Source organism: Amphichorda felina (genome assembly GCF_050947745.1).
Source record: "Amphichorda felina strain 45539 chromosome Unknown scaffold_4, whole genome shotgun sequence".
NCBI classification, from domain to species: Eukaryota; Fungi; Ascomycota; class Sordariomycetes; order Hypocreales; family Bionectriaceae; genus Amphichorda; species Amphichorda felina.
Window position 1 is genome coordinate 661577 of NW_028145046.1, and position 18339 is coordinate 679915.

Sequence of the window (18339 nt, forward strand, 5' to 3'; positions counted from 1 at the left end):
ACTGGTCTCGCCGGCTTCTGGGGCTGCGTCGTGTACGGGAGGCGGAAGCTGGTGAGCTTTATTGCAGTTGGCAAACAGTTGGTCAGGTGGGATACGATCCGCGATTCGTTTGCGACACCAAAGAGGGTCCATGCACGGGATTTCTCTCGGGAACATTAACGGTGAAAAATTGCTTGGTATTTTTTCTTGTTTTGGTTTTTTTATCCGGTATACTACAAAGTATACGAAGTAGTAGTTAGCGATGGAGAGTTTATAGTGTGAATTCGTCGACATAGCGAGAAAAAAAACGTGAAAACCAAAAGTCAGATGGTTCAGGGCCCTGATCTCACAATGGACGTGACAACTCCAAAGAAAATATAGCAGGAATAGGAGCGGAACGTTGAGGAGATCAGCAGGTTGACGAAATCCCCTGAATATAGAGCTCTCATCACCAACTTATCCAAACCCCTTTACCCCTATCACATGGGCAATTCACAGCACGTATCTAAACGAGATAATTCATCCACCCACCCTTAAATTGTCTCAACGGCCGAGTCCACCCCCTCAAATCCAAGCAGGGCATTCCAGGCATTGGCAGTTGACTGGTCCCGCGTCCCCAGGGCCCCAATCTGAGCCTGGGCGTCCTCGCACGCAGCCACAGCCTCGTCAGAAGCCTCGCACACGTTGATGAGCTGATCGCAGATGCGGTTCGTGATGATGTTGGGGTTCAGCGCCTCCTGCTGGCCCTCGGCTACGAGGGGGTCCTGCGGGATGAAGGTGAACTCGTCGGCGGGGCGGCCGTTGAGTCCGCCTACGCGGGCCATGGTGGGCTGGCAGAGGCCGAAGTCGAGGGTGTTGGTATCGCTGTCTTGGTCGTCATTGTTGCCCTGGTTGTTCCCATTGCCCTGGTGGTGGCCCTCGTTGGCATTGCCTGTGCCGTTACCACTGTGTGTGCCATTAATGGGGACGCCACCACCGCAGTGGGGAGTGACACCATGTGCGGGTTCATTATCCCCAGTGGCGTTATCCCCAGTGCCACCATCTCCAGTGGCGTCATCCCCAGTGTTGCCATCTCCAACAGCGTCATCGATAGTGCTGTCATCCCCAGTGGCGCCATCCTCAGTAGTCTCATCCTCGGTGGCATCTCCGTCCTGCCCAGTCAGATCGACACTCGCGCCATCACTATCAACAGCGTTAAAGTTCGTGAACCCCTGCCCAGCCAGGACCTCGGCCTGGGACAGCCCCTCAGCATCAAAGGGCGCAGCGACAGACTGCTCCGACAAATCATTGGCCACGTCGACCTCGAAGGGGTTGAAGTTCTTCTCCGCGGCTACCAGCGCGACGGCGGCGTCCACGACGGCCTGGTCCGTGCCGAGCTCGTCGATGATTTGGTCCGCCACGGTGAGCTAGACAGGTTCCGCAGCTGTCAGCAAAAATGTCCAGTGACACACACACACACACACACACACACAGAATCTTATGGGGTGATGAGGGGTTTGGAGAGTTGGTTCTCATCTTACCTGTTCACAAGGATTTGCGCCACCGAGGAGAGCCCCGGGGATGCTTCCAGCGATGGTGGCTGCGACTCCTGGATCACCGAAGCCGGCATCTCCCAGTTGGCGGACGGCGTCGACGGGGATCTGTTCCTGGCCGAAGCGAGCGTGGGAGACAGCCACAAGAGCTGTCAACGCCACAGCTTTGGAGATGGACATGGTGGTTCTCTTGGGGTGGCGGTGGAAGTTTCGATAAGGAACGGCGAGGCCGTAGATCGTCAGGCGCCAAAGGTATTATCTGATTATGGAGAGCTGTAGTGTAGTTTTAGAGAAGCAAACAAGCGAGCAAGTTGCCAGAACCGCTTCGTAATTAATAACAGCTACAGAAGTAGAAATAAAGCTTCGGTGTAGGCCGACTGGAAAGAAGCCCAGCACTCCGTTCTTGTAGTCGGATTGCATCGCGGTTAGCCACCCACGCCGTCACCAAGTCGACCCCCATGGCCAAGCAGGCAGCGATCGCAGGCTGCCTCACACTGCTTCGAGTGTGTCTGAGAGATCCAACCTGGCGTATTTTTTTCAATTAGCCTAAAGAAGAGGGCCAGGCAATGACCAAGGGGTACCTGGAGGCCGTCTCACGAACCGCGGGTCCAAGCACGGCGTTTAGTCGACACGAGGGCGTTTGAACCGACGGAGGCTATTTTGAGACGTCTCCGTCGTTCGAAAGAGTGTGTCGAACGGGTGGAGGGATATGGCGAACTTGTGATAGCGGTTGGGTTTGCCAAACAATGATCCCCAATATCTGTGTGATGGAATACCCAATCCCCTTTGGTATCCCGATTTTGATCCCGGGCCTCCCAGAGACATGGCATCGCAGGGGGTGCTTAGGCTTGGTGGTGGTCGGCATCTTGAGACACTTCCCAAACTGCGTCGGTCTGAGCGACGCCGCAACTCGACCACGCAACACCGGGGCGACCAAAACCCGGCGTCAAAAACCATCAAAACTATTCACGTCGTGGATTTTTCTGGTTCTGGGCGACAGACAGGCCTCAGTCCGGGCGCACCAAGTCGTCGTCGGGCCAGGCGAGGAGATCCGTCCACGACATGTCCTCATCCCCATGCCCATTCGCCATCTCGCCACCTGATCCCCCCGAGCCCTCATCCGCCAACACAGGATCCAGCGCCGCAAAGTCCAACTTTCCCATATCCAGGACATCCAGCAGCTGCTGGGGCGATTCGGCCTCTGTCGGGCCCACGCTCCTGCTGCTGCTCCTCCTCATCCTCACATACTCGACCGGCGTCACTCCCACGCACTTCTTGAAGACGCGGTGGAAGTGCCACTTGGACAGGCCCGTCCTCCTGGCCATCTGCCCCAGGCTCATCACCACCCCGTCCTCGACGCCCCCTCCGCTGCTGCTGCTGCTATCCCCGTTCACAAACGCCCGGATCTTGCCCACGGCCGCATCCTCGGGCATGCCCCCCTCCACGTCGGGCCTGCAGCGCTTGCACGCCCTGAAGCCGGCCTCGCGGGCCTCGCGCGGCGTGCCGTGGAAGCTCACGTTGGCGCGGCGGGCGAGGCGCGCCTTGCAGATGGGCCGGCAGTAGATGCGCGTCGACCGCACGCAGTACACGAAGAGGCCGTCGGCGCTGGCGTTGCGGCTGCGCACCGCCTGCCAGCGCGCCTCGTCGCTGTCGAAGAGGGGCATGGTGAGGCGAGGCAGGACAGCTTCGGGCATTGGTGTAGTTATGACTGATCTGCGGGATCAAAGAATAGGTATTAATTCCATCATGAGATGTGAGCGTGAGCAAGTCTACGGTCTGTAAGACTCGAGAAAAAGAGGGCCTTGCTTCCTAAGTGACCAATCGACGCTGTCAACAGCGTGAGCTCAGCTCTCCTGACGTCAAACCATGAATCCGTCAAGCTCCATTCCCGATTCTCAATTCCCGTCATCACATCACAAAGCCATCGGATCTTAATTTCAAAGCAGAAACAGCTTTTGAATATATTTTATATCTTATATCCTCATCATCTCATTGGTGGTGGTGTAGAATCGGGTATGCCGTTTCTTTATTTACTTTATTCTTACTAACCGCTTGCCAACTAGAAAAGCTGCCCACGCCATGCTTCGATTGCCCTCTGCAGATAATTCCAAGCTGTTGCTCTTGAAGTGAGAATCACCACATCTCCTAACGCCCATATACCCAAATAGCCCAACAAGATGCGTAACTGGTTGCCCAGCCTAGCCCCAATCCCGAGTCGGCTCTTCATAATGCTCACTTATACCGCCTGTCCGTACCTGGCCACTCCTTCGGACTCACACGCCACTACTTTGTTTTGTTCGCTGCGTCTCCAGGACATAGCCCCAGTCGCTGAATGTTCTCGGAAATGACATGGGCTATGTCGTCGCTGTTGGTCTCGAGAAACATCAGGGTGCCATTGCCGAGGATGCCCCTTTTTTCGAGCCGCTCCCAGGTTACTTGGAGCCCAGCCTGCCTCATGAATGCGACAGTGGCATGGTCAAACAGGGAGTGCTGGCTGGCGGGAGCGGTCACCACCACGTGCGGAAACTTTGCTAGGTTGTGAAGCTTCCGGACGGGACTCTGGTCGCTGATCATAGCTTCATACACGAACTGGCCGCCATCAGACTGATCGCCATCAAACTGATCGCCATCGTACCGGTCGTCACCAAACTGGCTTCCATCAGCCTGGAGCCAGATGAGTCCGCCCTGGATATTGTCAACCTCTGGTGAGCGTCTCAGGCAGATATTGAGTCTCGAAAGCCCCCGAGGCTCGTTGAGTATGTCTTCTGGCAGTGGGAGCGGAGGGTCGTACGACAGCGGCACGTCAGTCAAGCCCCATCTCCGCACGTTCTGGTTGTGCTTTACGGACCGCAGCCACCTCGCATGGTTGTGGCTCTTCGTCGTGTCCCTCGCACTCCCAAAAGGAGGCCCCGCGGGCTCCACGGAAATGATGCCAGCCACCCGCTCTGGTCTGATGTCACCTGCGAGCCAGGCCATCTGGCAGCCAGTTCCCTCGGCAATGATGAGGGCCTTGCCTACCGTGTCCAGGACTTCGGCTAGAAGAAGCTGACTCGTGGCCTGTCGGTAAGACGCGGTGTACCGCAGCATAACTCGAGAGTCATAGTAGTTGCGAAAAATGGGGTCATCCACGCGTCCAGTCTGGATGATATCACGGTCAGCTTCCAGGTTTCTTGCTACGCCGCTTCCACATTCTGCCACCTTGGGGTCTTGCTTACCCCGGGCCACTTGTCATGTGTTCGAGCAACCTGGTTGTACGCGCAGCGCACATCTTGCGGGCGTTGTGAAGGGCACGTGTACTCGTTCTGCACGGTATACGGGTATTCAATGTTGTAGCCCTCCCCTTGAACTGGCGGGCGTGTCGCGTGTGGAAGGTCTACCACATGCACAGGATGGCCATTTTGATAGAAGTACTGAGCCCATCCCAGTCCACCGTCTGGTTTTTGGAGCCATATCTGTGTCATTCTAGTCAGTGTCGACCACAGCATGCCAATTCAAGAAGTTGCTGATGCTAACCTTGCGATTGTGGTAGTCTCCATGGATGAAGAGGATGGGGGTCCCAGTGCACTCGGGCGGAGTGGCGAACAAGCAGGTCAAAGTCTCAGCAGAAGTCTCAACCGAAGTCTTCCCCGAAGCCCCAATCTGTATTTTGGTCTCCTTTTCGATGATTTCTGGGACTTGCCTCAGAGGAGCTGCAGTGGTCTGGTCATCTCCCGGGCTCAAGGGAGGCGTGGGCAGCTGGTCGCTATGTGCCATGGGATCCCTCGAGTTGGCTTCCTCTGCTTCTGCAATCTTTTCCGTTCCGTTCGACGATGGAAGGTTCTCACGTGGCGTAGATGGATGCAACATGACGCTTTCGAAGGCTGAGAAGCAGGGGGGGTGGAGTTGGAATTTCGATGCTACGAAAAGATGATTGCAACATATACAGATCAAAGAAAGGGCCGATTGTGAGGTAGAGGAAATATTATCAGATTATGAAAGGAATAAAGGCCTACCTGGACGAGGAAGTGATTGTAAACGAAGGGCAGAAGACGTGATTGCGCGAGGAAGTTGGACTCGGCCGTTCTATGTAGTCATGGTAGGAAAAGACGAGATGCCGCCTGCCAGCCGTGAACAGCTGCCACGGTTGCTAGGCAAGAAAGTGGTGGAAACAAGAAGAAAAACGCTGCTCGAGATGTATTCACGTCAGAATGTAATGGTTATTAGAAAATCATCTAGGGAAACTAGACACTGTTGGCTTGGCGACACGGCGGCAACGAAGGAAACCAGCCGTGATATAAAGTAGCAACATACTAGCACCCACTGCATGTAAGTGAAGGCTTGGAGATTCTCAAGGTTGTTAAGCTTTAGGCCTTCAACAATCCGACACCATACCAGCGCCAAACAAACGGGCAGATAAGAGGTGTCACAATGCTTGCAAGATGCCACGCCTGACCATTAAGGGGGCATCACCACCAGGCACATCCCTCATCGCTGGGCATTCACCATTGAAGCACTGGCACTGGGCAAGTCTATACAATATAATTTCAATTCGGTTACATGCAGCTGGACCATGTTTAAGCATCCAATTCCCGTATACAGAGAGGCCCCGTCTCACAATCGCACCCTCCAAACTCCCCTAACTTCCGCCGTCTCCCCCAACAATAACGCCCTCTTTGTTTCCCAGTTCCCGATCTTTCTTTAGAATTTTTTAACCTCCTCCTCTAGCTTCAGCGCCTTCATGTGCGCCTCCATCATACGCCCACCATTCATCTCCTCCGCGTTGAGGAGCTTGTCACAAGCCCCCTTGGCCTTCAGTGGGTGGTACGCAACGCACACAGCTTTCCTCTCGCACACGGAAGAGTGTTGGGGACGCTTCCCCTTCGGCCCCCGCAGGTTCTTGGCCTTGCGCATCAGCCCGCCGCACAGCGCCATGTGTACGAGGCCAAGGCCTGCCTCCCTATCGTTGCTCCCTAGCCGGTCCGCCCCGATGGTCTCGTAGACATGCAGGCGGTTCTGCAGCAGGGCCAGCCGGCGCTCGCGGTCCTTCTTCAGGGGCACGTAGATCTGGAAGGTGTATTTCTTTGTCGGGGAGAGCAGCGCCCGCAGCCGGTACGCGCACATGCACACCTCGAGCAGCTCCTTGGTGAACCCGGTGGAGTCCGGCCCGAAGGGGTCCTTCCTGAAGACGAGGAAGAACCTGGCTGTCCGCCGGGCCAGGATGGTGGCGGACGTGAGGATGGCCGCCTCGCTGTGCCTCGCGCTCCACGCGCCGGGGAGGTCCTTGAAGACGTGTTCCTTCAGCTTGAGGAACATGAGGTGGATCATGTACAGGCAGATCTGGTGCCTGTCCTCCTCCTCGTCCTTAGGCAGGGCGACGGCCATCCGCTTCTCGGCGATGTGCTTCCACATCTCGAGTGAGCTTTCTGTAGCAATTTTGCGGCGGCGCGGCGACAAGTGGAACGACAGATGCTTGACGAAGCGGTCCGGGCGGAGGAAGGCGCGCCTCATGGCTTTCCACATCTCGTCGTAGGCCTTGGCCCGCTTGTCCTTCGCCGCGAGCTCCTTGGAGTTAAGGAAGCCCTTGAACAGCAATGGCGACGAAATTTCCTTCCCTTCAACACTCTCATAAAAAGTGACGCTGCGGGGAGGGGTAGTAGTAGTAGTGACAATACTCTTGGAAGAGGAGGCAACCGCCTCTCTAGGTTCTCGGAGGAGCGACTTCTTGGGAGACGCGAAACGGTGGGCGGGTAGCGACGCATGATCGCGAGAAATCCCTTGGCCTACCAAGGCGTTAGAAGACCACAGGAATATATTTCTAAAGGTGCTTAGGATTTCGAACCCGGGCATGGTGCGCTGCCGACGCATCTGTACGGCAATGGGGTGAGCATCGAGCTGAGATGAGCTTTGTGTGAACGTGACTCCGCGATACTCTCCATGAGTGTTTCTCGTAGGGGCACGATAAATGAGAGGAGGTTCTGCCAGAGAACCAGTCCTCGGTATATCTCTGTCATCGGTGGCTGCACTATACTTTGTAGCACGGCGATCTTGGTTGCCCTGGGGCCTGGCTTTTACAAGAGTTGGGCGCCGCTGCATATCGTGGACGAATACTTTGGATCGTCTGCAGAGAGTGTATTTCGCACTATAAAACTCTAAGGGGGGAAACGTAAATGCAGGTACCAGACTGGTATTTATGATACCGGGCTCAGTGATTAGACAGAAGAACAGCCCCGACTTCACGGGGGGAGAGCCGAACTCACTCGGTTCTCATCTTTCTAGGGAAGAACAGGAACAGTCTGCGTATTTGTTCAGAACAGCTCCATTTAGCTGACATAGATGGCTACACCTGCTGGAGTCTTCACTGAACACTGCAGCAGTCCAACAGAACAAAGGTTTGTTCCCACAACGACAAGCCACAGGTACCCGGCAAGAACAAAGAGCCACCTACAAGCAGACTCACCGCACACACAAGCACCCCTACAGAGCGTGGCGCGTGAAAACCTTCTCAAGCAGCCACGGGCTCCGGCGCATCATCCTTCATATCCGGCACCCAGCCCTTGGGGCGCTCGCTGCCCCTGACCACCAGCCCGTAGCCCAGCTTCTCGACCTTGGTGACGCTCTGCCGCATGGCCTCCATCTTGTTGCGGTAGTCCCTCGTCGGCACCTCGGGCAGCATCTCGTACGCGCATCCCAGCTCGTGTATGTCGCCCAGGATGTTCCTCCCGCCCTGCGCCTCGCCGCCGCCCGCCAGCCTGCCCGTCTGCGCCGTCGTCACCGTCGCGAAGCGCATCAGCTCGCCAAACAGGTCGAAGACGCCGTACATGTAGTCGTGCGGCGAGAGCTGGACGTCGGCCGGGACGGCGGCCTGGGTCTCGGAGGGCGTGATGAGGGTCTGGTGGCGCAGGTAGTGCGCAAAGGAGAGGGCCTCGACGAGCTCCTCGAGGCAGCGGAGGGAGTGGGCGTAGCGGTAGCGGTTGACGGTCTGGAGGTCGGGGGCGATGGAGGATAGGAGCGTGGCAATCTCTGCGAGGCGGGAGTCCATGTCCTTTTGGATGGCAGGAGGGAAGTCTTTGTTAAGCTGCTTTACTCTGCACGGTGTGTGAGTTTCAATGATTTCATATGACGTGTAGAGGGAGAGTGAGCACGCACCTCTGAAGAGAAAAGATGCTGGTCATAAGTTAGCACGGTAAACCAAATGAAGGGGAGAACAGAGTCCTCACATTTTCTTGCTCAATGCTGTAACGTCTCGAGAAGCCTTGATGATGCGCTCGCGGCGGTCGTGATGCTCGTCCAGCTCATCTCGAAAACCTTCAAACATGTCCTGGAATTTCCCACGCGGCGCGTCCTGCGCGCTCTTGGCACGGGCATTGCCGTCGCGGTCTCTCTTAATCCCTCCAGTCATGATCAATGCCAAAACAACCAAGTTGATGATACCAGATAATAATACAGGATCCGGGCGATCAATGTGGTCGGGGGGACGGGGATGTTGAAATGGCGATGTTGTGGGGTGCAGAGGCGAAATTGTTAGTGGCCCCCTGCAGGCAGTCTCACCCACCACCTTTCGACACCGTCTCACTCTCTCAGACCCTCTCAGAAGCCAGACTCTCAGTTCGTCTGTCCATCGACACCGAGAACACGACGCGCCAACTGAGATTCAGGCTGGCTAGCCGAATCCAGCCGTGACGTGTGCAAAATTGGATTCACCCAGTCTTTACCGGACCAAGACATGAGCCCAGGGATTTGAACCGCCATCTCGTCCTCATAACGACGGCCTCACCCCATCGCCAACATGGCCTCCATCGCCCCCCTGCTCCGCCCGCTCCCCCTCTTCCTCATCGCCGCGCTCCTCCGTATTGTCCTTCTTCTCTATGGGATTTGGCAGGACGCCCACTCCGCCCTCAAGTACACCGACATCGACTACCTCGTCTTCACCGACGCTGCCCGTCTCGTCTCCCATGGCGCCTCCCCCTACGACCGCGACACCTACCGCTACACGCCCCTCCTCGCCTGGATTCTCACTCCAACCGCCATCCCAGGCCTCTTCTCCTCTGGAAAGGTTCTCTTTGCCCTCGCCGACCTGCTCGCGGGCTGGCTCATCCTCAAGCTGCTGCGCGGCAGCAGCAGCAGCAGCAACACCGTCCACCGTATGACCCCCGAGCGGGCCGGTGCCTTCGCCGCCCTGTGGCTCTGGAACCCCATGGTCGCGACCATCAGCACCCGGGGAAGCTCCGAGGGCCTGCTGGGCGTGCTGACCGTGGCCCTGCTGTGGGCCGTGGAGAGGAGGAGGTTCGGTCTGGCGGCGGTGGTGCTGGGCCTGGGCGTCCACTTCAAGATCTACCCCTTCATCTACGCGCCGGCCATTATCTGGTGGATGGATGACGAGCGTCTGGGTGCGACGCGTCGCTCCGGATCGGCATCTACGAATCCCGTCGTGAGCTTCTTCTCGAGGGAGAGGATCGAGCTGGCGTGGAAAAGTCTCGCCACCTTCATGGGTCTCAATGTCCTCATGTACCTAATGTAAGTCCATCTTTCGTCAAGCTTTAGGTCTACCCCTATATAGGTACATGGAAACTGGCTGACATGCGAAGATACGGCGAGCCCTTCCTCATCCACACTTTCTTCCACCATGTCAGCCGCCTCGACCACCGCCACAACTTCTCCCCCTACAACACGCTACTCTACCTCACATCGGCCGAGCCCTCGTCGTCCTCGTCACTGCACGCTGAGTCCCTCGCTTTCATCCCGCAGCTCCTCCTCTCCTGCGTCCTGATCCCCATGGTCGTCGCAAAGAAGGACCTGGCCACGTCCATCATGGCCCAGACCTTTGCCTTTGTCACCTTCAACAAGGTCTGCACCTCCCAGGTAAGGCTCTCCCCCCTCCCGGACTTCATCTTGTTGGGACCCCCTAATTCTGACTCTCAATTAGTATTTCTTGTGGTACATGGTCTTTCTCCCGCTGTACCTCCCCCGATCATCCCTCCTGCGAAACCCCACGCTCGGGATCGCCGGCCTCGCCCTGTGGGTCGTCACACAGGCTGCCTGGCTTCAACAGGGGTACCAGCTCGAGTTCTTGGGCGTGAGCACCTTCTTCCCAGGACTGTGGCTATCCTCTCTAGCCTTCTTCCTCACCAACTGCTGGATTCTCGGCATCATTATCAGCGACGGCGCGTCCATGGGGGCACCAACAGCGCCTGGAAAGACCCGTATACAGTAAGTTTTGGGATACAAAACTTATATTGAATAGAAAATCCATAAACCTTAGCATGCTGTAAAAATACAATCCTTAGATATGGGCTCTTGTCCAAATAAATATCAGGTACGGAGTATATGAGTTGACTATAGCGAAAACTAGCTGGATATATCGTGATGCTATTTGGTAGAGATCATTTCTTTATTGGCTCCCAGATTACCGACTCATTCTTAGCAAAGCCAGTGCACCGCCTTGGTCCTTCCCGATCTATGCGGTTCCATCCATCCTAAACTCCCCTGACCACCTTGGCCTACTGTGGTATCAAACCCAAACCCCTCGCTGCACCAGTTTTAGAAGTATCGTTGCTCGCTCGAGTGGCAGACCGAAATGCTCAAAACGCCATTACCCATGTGGTTCCGTAAATCAAACTAATTCCTTTCCGACCCTCCTTCCGGGGTGGGTTACACGCAGTCGTCGTTCTCACCCACACATTAGTGAATCGTGATTCGACGGGAGAGGAGGCGGTAGTTGGCAAGCTTCAGCGACGTGATCTTCTTGCCCGGCTCCTCGGGGGAGATGACCATCCTCCCCTCCTTGTTGTACACAATGTTTCCGAACGAATCGCTGAGTTCGTCCCACCTTGCCTGCGGCCGCGCCCGGCTCATCTCAGCAATAATTTCCCCACTCCATACCCCGGTGCACTTGTTGTTCTGCAAGAGGAAGAAGGGGTTTAGCGGCGGCAGCACCGACTCTGCTCTGTTGTCAGTAAGGCAGCCGGAAAAGGGAGAGAAATGAACACGTACCCAGGTCTACGAAGCGTATCCGCAGGTACTGGACATGCTTTAGGACCGATAGAGATCGAATAGCAGCCAGCACCAGGCCCTCAAACGCGTCGATAAAACCCATATCCTGAATCCCGGAGCCGGACTCTGAGTACCTCGCCACGGGCCGGCAGCAATTCTTCACAGTCAGATCAATCGTCTGCAGTCTCGTGTTGCGTGGTTCGGTGAGCCGCGCCAGCCCATCAAACATGACGTGACACAGGCGCCCCGTGTACGAGAAGTGCTCAAGCGACGTGGCGGCGTCGGCCAGGGCGGAGCAGATGTGTGCCCTTTCAGCAGCCTTGCAGAAGAAGGGCGGCATGACCGATTCCCGACGGTAGTCACTCTCCATACACAGCTTGAGGTCGGAGATGTGGCGTGGAAGTTGCGGGAGAAACTGGGAGATGGTAATGTACGATTTAGATTTGGGCTTGCTGTAGGATCCGTGCCACTGGGACAGATTGGGGAGCGCGTCGAGGATGGTCGCAAAGTCACGATTGTCCCTCATCAAGTTCCACTGGCCTCTTGTGATGAGTGTCTTGACGTTGGGCAGGGGCTCAAACGGGGTCCGGACAGATGGGTCAGGATCTTGGTCCGGAAAGTGGACAACCTTGGGCGCCTTGCGCCGCTCGCCGCCCTCCAGTGTGAGGACACGAACCCTTGGCAACGTTGTGCCCATGAATCGAAAGGCCTCCTCCAGCGTGCACTTGTTCCGGGGAAGCGTGTAAGTGGCATTTGTCAGGCCGTCCGTGGTCACGGTAAGTAGCGACAAGCCATTAGACGTGGCCCTCGTGCCGTATCTAGGCTGGAACACGGGGAACCATATCTCGACGTGTCTGACATAGGACCTTAGATGCTCATGGCGCGCGAAATGCAGCATGGCATCCTCTAGAAAATCGACTGTCCCCTTCAGTTTGATGTGTCGGTATAACCTCTGCTGAACGAGGTCCCTCCATGAGGAGCTGACGAGGGCCAGCTCCGTCAGCTCTTTCCGCCTCGAATGTCGCATGGCTGTGCTCCAGCTCTTGCTGCCCATGCTGGAGATCTGCATCCCGCTGATCGACGTGGTGGAGACACGAAACCCAAACAGGTGGTCTAGAATAGCCTCTTGGATCTCCACAGGTAACACGTCGAGGCTCGTCGCTGGGTGGATTATAGGATCGAACAGGGTGGTGTCGGAACCGACATCTTGATCCGATTCCGAGTCGTATAAACTGTTAAGCGCGGCGAGGTCGTAGGGTTGAATTCGTCGCACACGATCGCTGGCGGGATAGGGAAACGGTGTGCTCTTTGGTCGTTTCGGGCTGAGAAAGCTGGTGTCGACGGATTGCTGTGTGGCAGGGCTGGACGAGCTAGACGGGACAGCGAAGCTCGACGACGAGTTGAGCAGCTCTGTCACCATGGATGTGGTCGCGAAGGTGTCCCGAGCCTCCTTTTGCTGATCATGTTGGCGTCGGTCCATGAATACCTCTACGTCAGGTGGCAACTGAATGAGGTTGCCCATGGTGTAACGCTATCGTGTGGTATGGCGGTGTTTGGATCTCTTGGTTTGTCGTATGGCTGTGGAGAGAGAAGCATCCCAACTTGGTATCGGTGGCGGTGGCTGACCTTGTTGAGGAGGGGAGGATAGGCTCGTTTTCCGCAGCACGTCTAGGCGGTCGAGGTCTTCTGAATGATCAGTGAGCAAACGAGAGGACAGGTTGAGGGGATACGAACAGGTGGGCAGAAGATGGTGCTGTCTAGGTGGTGCTATCTAGGTGGGTGGTGCTGTCCGACGTCACCAAGTCAAGTAGGTAGGCTCAGACTCCCAATCAAACAGCACAAGCTGGTGAATAGAGGGGACCCAGGAGGGAGGAGGGAGGGCGGAGCGGGGAGGTCAAGTGGAAGTGAGTGAGGTGAGGTGAATCGAGTGGAAGAGATGAGGTCAGGTGAGGTGCTTCCGTCGATGGCCAGGCTGGTATCTGGTGCAATCTCCCGGCCTTGCAAGGTGTCTTGGGTTGGTGCCCGGCGGCAACGGGTCAATCAGTGGTCCCAGGTGGTAAGGACCGTAAGGTACTGGTGGTAAGGTGGTGAGGCTAATAAGGTGTCGGGTGCTAAGATTGCCGGTAAGTTAGATTACTCTGGTAGGTACGAAGTACAGACAGGTGGGCGATGGCCGTTCCGTGGCATGTGGTATTCGAGCCCAAGGCGCAGATCGATCACCGCGAGCCCTCTGGTTCTTGACACGGCGCTGGCCCATTCACTCGATCCATCGTCCAACAGTGTGTTTTTTTTTCGTCATCGGCGGGTGCATCTAGATGATTTGGGGGTCATTGGATTCATGCAGGGCGACCACTTTACGCGCTAACTACCTGTCGCGTACCGTGTGGACGAGGTCGCGCCCTGGTGGAGCACCTGCATGTATTATTTGCACCCGCCCAACTGAGAATCCGACCGGAGCCCTGTGCAGCATCGGCCGCATCCGGCGGTCACTGTTATCTTTGCGGACACTCGTGAGTTGCGCAGTTCAATGTTTGCAGGATATGTATACAATAGTTCATACCGAGTTTGGAGCTGTCGCCCACTGCAACGGTGCAGCACCACCGGCGTGCCATCTGTCCCAGCTGCGTCACTTATGGACTGATTCGACGCATCATCACTCACGGAACCTTCAGGGGGACCATCACCCCGATCCCATAGCTGAACATAAATTAGCCCTCCAGCGTAGCCAGGGCCCAATTTGTATATTGTCCTCCTATGACTAGGTAGGTTTTCGTACCCAGCTGACCATCACATGTCCGTTGATCCGTCCCAGCTTTCCCCCAAGGCACAGCCTGCAAATTGGCCCACGCTTGGTAATATCTGGCCCCTTCCAAACAGGTGTTCGCTACAGCCCGCACGTGCGCTGCTACTGTTTCGGCTGCGCTAAGCGCCCTTGACGCTCTCTTGATCGACCCGACAGCTTATAGGCTAATCGAGCCTTGGACGTTCGATGCCTGCTGCTAGGCGTTGCAATGAATCAATGCGCAGTACGCTTGATATTCCGCGGAACCGGATTGACGGGGCGCGGTGATGTCGGCGCCAGGCACGTCAGATCCCCGTGGCGGGCAAAGTGTGTCGCCAAATACAAAACTCCGTTCGCCTTGTCCCATGGTTCCCCTTCAACTCAACCCAAACCCGTCCGGAGACACACAAAAATTTTCGTTTAAGGGGGGGTATCGAGCCGTCGACCTAATCCTCCATCTTGGTGTCTGCGCCCTCTCCTTGGTCGGCAGCACGTATCCACAGGACGTTGTTGCACCTATAACACGTCAGTACGCGCGCGCCCGGACAACATGCAAGCAATAATCTGGCGCCCATACCTGATGAGGACCTGCCCGAGATCGCCCGTGGGCTTGTCATTGATGTACTCGACGGTGCCCGACAGCTGGAGGTTGAGGTAGCTGTCGAGCGAGACCAGCTTGCCCTTGTACTCGGTCTCGCCCCACTTCAGGCGCACGACAATGTCCTTGTCGACAAGGCCCTGCAGCATCGGCCGCGGGTTGACGGGGACGAAGCTCATCTTGGGGCGGGGGAGAGCTGATTCGAAGGGGAGCGTGTCGCGTTGGAGGGAGAGTTGTGGTTGCGTTTGGTGTTGGGATGCGATACTGAAAGACGCTCCAGCTCCAGCCTCCCAGGTCGAAGTGGTCCGGGAGATTTTTTCGCCGCGCACCAAGCTTTTGTGGGTCCCGTCCCAACTTCCATCCAGATTCACGACAACAATTCATCTTCATGAAAGATACCTTCCCTTACGCATAAAAGCCCCCGACTTTGAAATGACACCATGGACTCAGGGTATTTTCTCGAGAAGACCGGTGATTATGAAACTTGGAAGAAGATACACAACGCCATACTATCACCGCACTAACAGTCACAGAGCTATTGCATGACGATGAAGCCAAGCAACCAAGGAAACATCTCCTAATCTTCAATCGCGACGACATTTTTCATATCTATCTACTAGCTTTCCTATCCTAAAACTCACAACTTGGCCTTGCACGACTGCTTCTTCTGCTGTATCTTGGCAACGAGCCCGACAACCTCATTGGCGCACCCATAGGATCCCTGGTAGCCCCATCCTCCGTGGCCATAGTTGTGCACAATCCACGTCTCATCATCAAGCCGCTCCTCTTCGATGCGCACGCCTCCCTTACGGTACGGACGCAAGCCCACGGCGTGCCTGATGACGTCGAGTCCCGCGATGCCCTTTCCGCCCGCAATCTCTGGCTTAACTTCGACGACGCGCTTCATGATGCGCAGCGCCGTGCTCGGGTCGGGCTGCGACTCCCAGCTGTCCGCCTGAAAGGTGCCCCCTAGAATCGAACCGCCGCCACCGCCTCGCGTCATGGCGTACAGGGCGTCGCTGGGGCCGTCCTCGGTCCCGGAAACGATGAGCATGGCGTCCATCTCGTTGCGCACCACCACCACCTGGCCGCGCGCCGGGAACATGGTCGTGTCGCGCACGCCGCCGAGTTTCAGGGAGCCCAGACCGCTGGCGTTGATGATCAGCGTGGCCGGCCGGCCCGTGTGGCTCATCTTCTTGGCGTCTCGGATGTCGCTGACGACGGTCCGCTTGAGCTTCACGCCGTTCTTGAGCAGCTGGCCGACAAGCCACGGCAGGTAGATGGCCGTGTTGATGCACACGCTAGTGTACTCGCATCCAGAGTCGTATCCCGGGAGGACGTCGGCGGGCGCAAGCTCGTGGTAGTCAGGAAAGAGATCTGCGAACCACGGCTTGGGATCAAAGAGGGCATTGGGCAGGGTTGAGGGACCATTGTCCTTTTCGCGCCTCTGAATCTGGCATCCTTGGGCCCGTCATGAGCCTCTGGCATGCAATGGGACACGAGGGGGACCTACTCTGAAAACGGATTCCGGCCTCTGGGACGTCCTGGCAGAGGCGCTTGAGCTCGTGCCACGTCTGCGTTTCAAAGCGGCTGTCTTCTTTCGACCCCATCCTGCCCAACCCGAGATTCAGTGACCTGAAGGTCCCCGCAAGGGATTTGGCAATAGTACGTACGGCATTACGCTTGCGCCTGCAAATGGCGAAGCGTACTCAATGTCATAGTCCCCCGGCATGTGCTTGGCCACGACTGTCACATCGTTGGCCTTGTCCTTGGACAGCAGCAGCGCCGTAGTCAGGCCCGAGACACCAGCTCTGGTTCCGCCTTGTCAGCCATACCACCGAGTGCCCAGGAGTGCTGATCAATGTTAACTCACCCAATAACGACTACTGTTTCGCCCATTTTGGTATGGTTCTAGTCAGCCAACGATGCAGAGTAAAAATGACTTGAGAGGGAGGCCTGTAAGTGCTCATAGAGTTGCAAAGCTTCAAGCTGGTTATCGTTCGATATCCATGCGGAGCTGTACAGCACCTTATCTCGCGAGGCGGTCGAATAATGTTCCCGTTCACCGACTTCGGCTATCAAGGCGGAGTAGAGGGGCACGGAGTGGAGATATCGTGACAATAGGTCGGCGCCGCTCGACGGTTGCCGTCGGTTAGGAATTTTTTACGTGTAAGTTACATAAATCTATGGCCCGATCAAATGCGGGGATGGACCAGTCTTCTTCACTTTCATCTGGATTGGAACATGCATCACCATTATCGTTGAATGCGTTCAGAGAGTGAAACCTCAACATCAGCTCGCCGGCATCCAGGAATGTAACTAGACCCCATTGGAGACACAACTCCATGTCGAATAATGTACTCCGTAGCCATCGAAAAAAAAAAACGGCGACGCCGAGTCCGGAGAGGCAGAATCCCTTGACTGCTTAGACGGTATGCGTATAAAAAGGGCGCAATTTCAACCTCGAGCAGCGGCAATTGATACCCAGAAGTGTCTTGCGAATATCATCCATAGGCAGTCTGTCCTTTCCTCCACATGTAGTTATCTCTCTAGTAGTCAAGGCAGTACAGTTTGTGGTTCAGTAGTATATAATTATCTGCTATTTTTTTGTAATTTAGACTATGCGTAAATTATCTTAGATCTTGGGACCCTGTGCAACAATAGCCGTAGCCTCAATCTCGACATCGGTACCCCTGGGGAGCTGGTAAACAGCGATGCAAGTACGGGCCTACAAAGGATCAGCTTTCGTCGCTCCCAGCACCAAGACTGCATCAGATTGGGGGGCTTACAGGTTTCTCCTTCATGTTGAAGAACTCATCCCAGACTTCGTTGAAGGCGGCGAAGTTGGAGATCTGGGTGAGGTAGATGTTGACCTTGAGGACGTGGTTCAGGGAGCTGCCCGAGGCCTCGAGGACGGCCTGGAGGTTAAGCATGGCGCGGCGGGCGCGGTCCTTGATGGTGCCTTCAACCATGGCGCCGGTGGCAGGGTCCATTCCAAGAGAGCCGCTGCAGAAGACGAGGCCGTTGTAGATGGTGGCCTGGGAGAGCTGGGGGATGGGCGCCGGGGCGCCGGGGGCGGTGACGATAGTCTGGCGAGACATGGTGATGCTTGTAGAGGAGGGAAGAGTGAGTAGGATTAGATTAACAGTCAGGTTGGTTCGGTTCTAGTCGTCTGAAGAGCTAAGTTCAACGTTGAGGCTCGTCTCCGGAGAAAAACGGTCTAAGTGCCCCTCGTCAGCCCCCTCATGCCCCTCCATGGTCCGTGAACCGCCCTAGAGCCTCCAGAGGTCCCCACGACCAATAACCACACGCGTATCGATAAGGTATGGAGCTTTTGACAACTGGAGTGTCCTGTTTGGCTTCCCTCCGAGTGAGTGCTAATCAAAAATACGAATGTCCAGTTGCAAAGAATGCCGAAGTCGGGCGCCCAATACAGTAGTACTCGTAATACCATGTATGAAGATGGGCAGCCAGACTTG

At 56.1% G+C, this 18339-nt stretch overlaps 10 protein-coding genes across 10 annotated transcripts; 1 reads left to right on the forward strand and 9 right to left on the reverse strand.

The window, feature by feature from the left end:
* Nucleotides 1-512: 512 nt before the first annotated feature.
* ACO1O0_003963 (uncharacterized protein) lies at nt 513-1691 on the reverse strand (the record flags this gene model as incomplete). Its single annotated transcript, XM_083193406.1, has 2 exons — nt 513-1385; nt 1500-1691. 2 exons carry the CDS (start codon nt 1689-1691, stop codon nt 513-515), a joined length of 1065 nt encoding a protein of 354 aa, XP_083050354.1.
* Nucleotides 1692-2518: 827 nt separating this feature from the next.
* Nucleotides 2519-3205, reverse strand: ACO1O0_003964 (metal binding domain of Ada-domain-containing protein; the record flags this gene model as incomplete). The annotated part of the gene is made up of 1 exon (XM_083193407.1): nt 2519-3205. The coding sequence occupies one exon, from the start codon at nt 3203-3205 to the stop codon at nt 2519-2521; it is 687 nt and encodes a 228-aa protein (XP_083050355.1).
* A 589-nt stretch (nt 3206-3794) lies between these two features.
* ACO1O0_003965 (uncharacterized protein) lies at nt 3795-5357 on the reverse strand (the record flags this gene model as incomplete). The annotated part of the gene is made up of 3 exons (XM_083193408.1): nt 3795-4649; nt 4727-4963; nt 5025-5357. 3 exons carry the CDS (start codon nt 5355-5357, stop codon nt 3795-3797), a joined length of 1425 nt encoding a protein of 474 aa, XP_083050356.1.
* Nucleotides 5358-6188: 831 nt separating this feature from the next.
* Nucleotides 6189-7337, reverse strand: ACO1O0_003966 (uncharacterized protein; the record flags this gene model as incomplete). The annotated part of the gene is made up of 2 exons (XM_083193409.1): nt 6189-7128; nt 7330-7337. 2 exons carry the CDS (start codon nt 7335-7337, stop codon nt 6189-6191), a joined length of 948 nt encoding a protein of 315 aa, XP_083050357.1.
* Nucleotides 7338-7992: 655 nt separating this feature from the next.
* Nucleotides 7993-8889, reverse strand: ACO1O0_003967 (Translin; the record flags this gene model as incomplete). The annotated part of the gene is made up of 2 exons (XM_083193410.1): nt 7993-8575; nt 8708-8889. 2 exons carry the CDS (start codon nt 8887-8889, stop codon nt 7993-7995), a joined length of 765 nt encoding a protein of 254 aa, XP_083050358.1.
* A 387-nt stretch (nt 8890-9276) lies between these two features.
* GPI14 (glycosylphosphatidylinositol-alpha 1,4 mannosyltransferase I) lies at nt 9277-10701 on the forward strand (the record flags this gene model as incomplete). The annotated part of the gene is made up of 3 exons (XM_083193411.1): nt 9277-10004; nt 10076-10349; nt 10414-10701. 3 exons carry the CDS (start codon nt 9277-9279, stop codon nt 10699-10701), a joined length of 1290 nt encoding a protein of 429 aa, XP_083050359.1.
* A 467-nt stretch (nt 10702-11168) lies between these two features.
* ACO1O0_003969 (uncharacterized protein) lies at nt 11169-13002 on the reverse strand (the record flags this gene model as incomplete). Its single annotated transcript, XM_083193412.1, has 2 exons — nt 11169-11428; nt 11481-13002. 2 exons carry the CDS (start codon nt 13000-13002, stop codon nt 11169-11171), a joined length of 1782 nt encoding a protein of 593 aa, XP_083050360.1.
* A 1706-nt stretch (nt 13003-14708) lies between these two features.
* Nucleotides 14709-15039, reverse strand: ACO1O0_003970 (mRNA splicing protein SMX3; the record flags this gene model as incomplete). The annotated part of the gene is made up of 2 exons (XM_083193413.1): nt 14709-14778; nt 14840-15039. 2 exons carry the CDS (start codon nt 15037-15039, stop codon nt 14709-14711), a joined length of 270 nt encoding a protein of 89 aa, XP_083050361.1.
* A 458-nt stretch (nt 15040-15497) lies between these two features.
* Nucleotides 15498-16759, reverse strand: DAO1_2 (FAD-dependent oxidoreductase; the record flags this gene model as incomplete). The annotated part of the gene is made up of 4 exons (XM_083193414.1): nt 15498-16321; nt 16374-16549; nt 16570-16671; nt 16734-16759. The coding sequence occupies 4 exons, from the start codon at nt 16757-16759 to the stop codon at nt 15498-15500; spliced, it is 1128 nt and encodes a 375-aa protein (XP_083050362.1).
* A 736-nt stretch (nt 16760-17495) lies between these two features.
* On the reverse strand, nt 17496-17961 carry ACO1O0_003972 (RidA family protein; the record flags this gene model as incomplete). Its single annotated transcript, XM_083193415.1, has 2 exons — nt 17496-17588; nt 17650-17961. 2 exons carry the CDS (start codon nt 17959-17961, stop codon nt 17496-17498), a joined length of 405 nt encoding a protein of 134 aa, XP_083050363.1.
* Nucleotides 17962-18339: the final 378 nt, after the last annotated feature.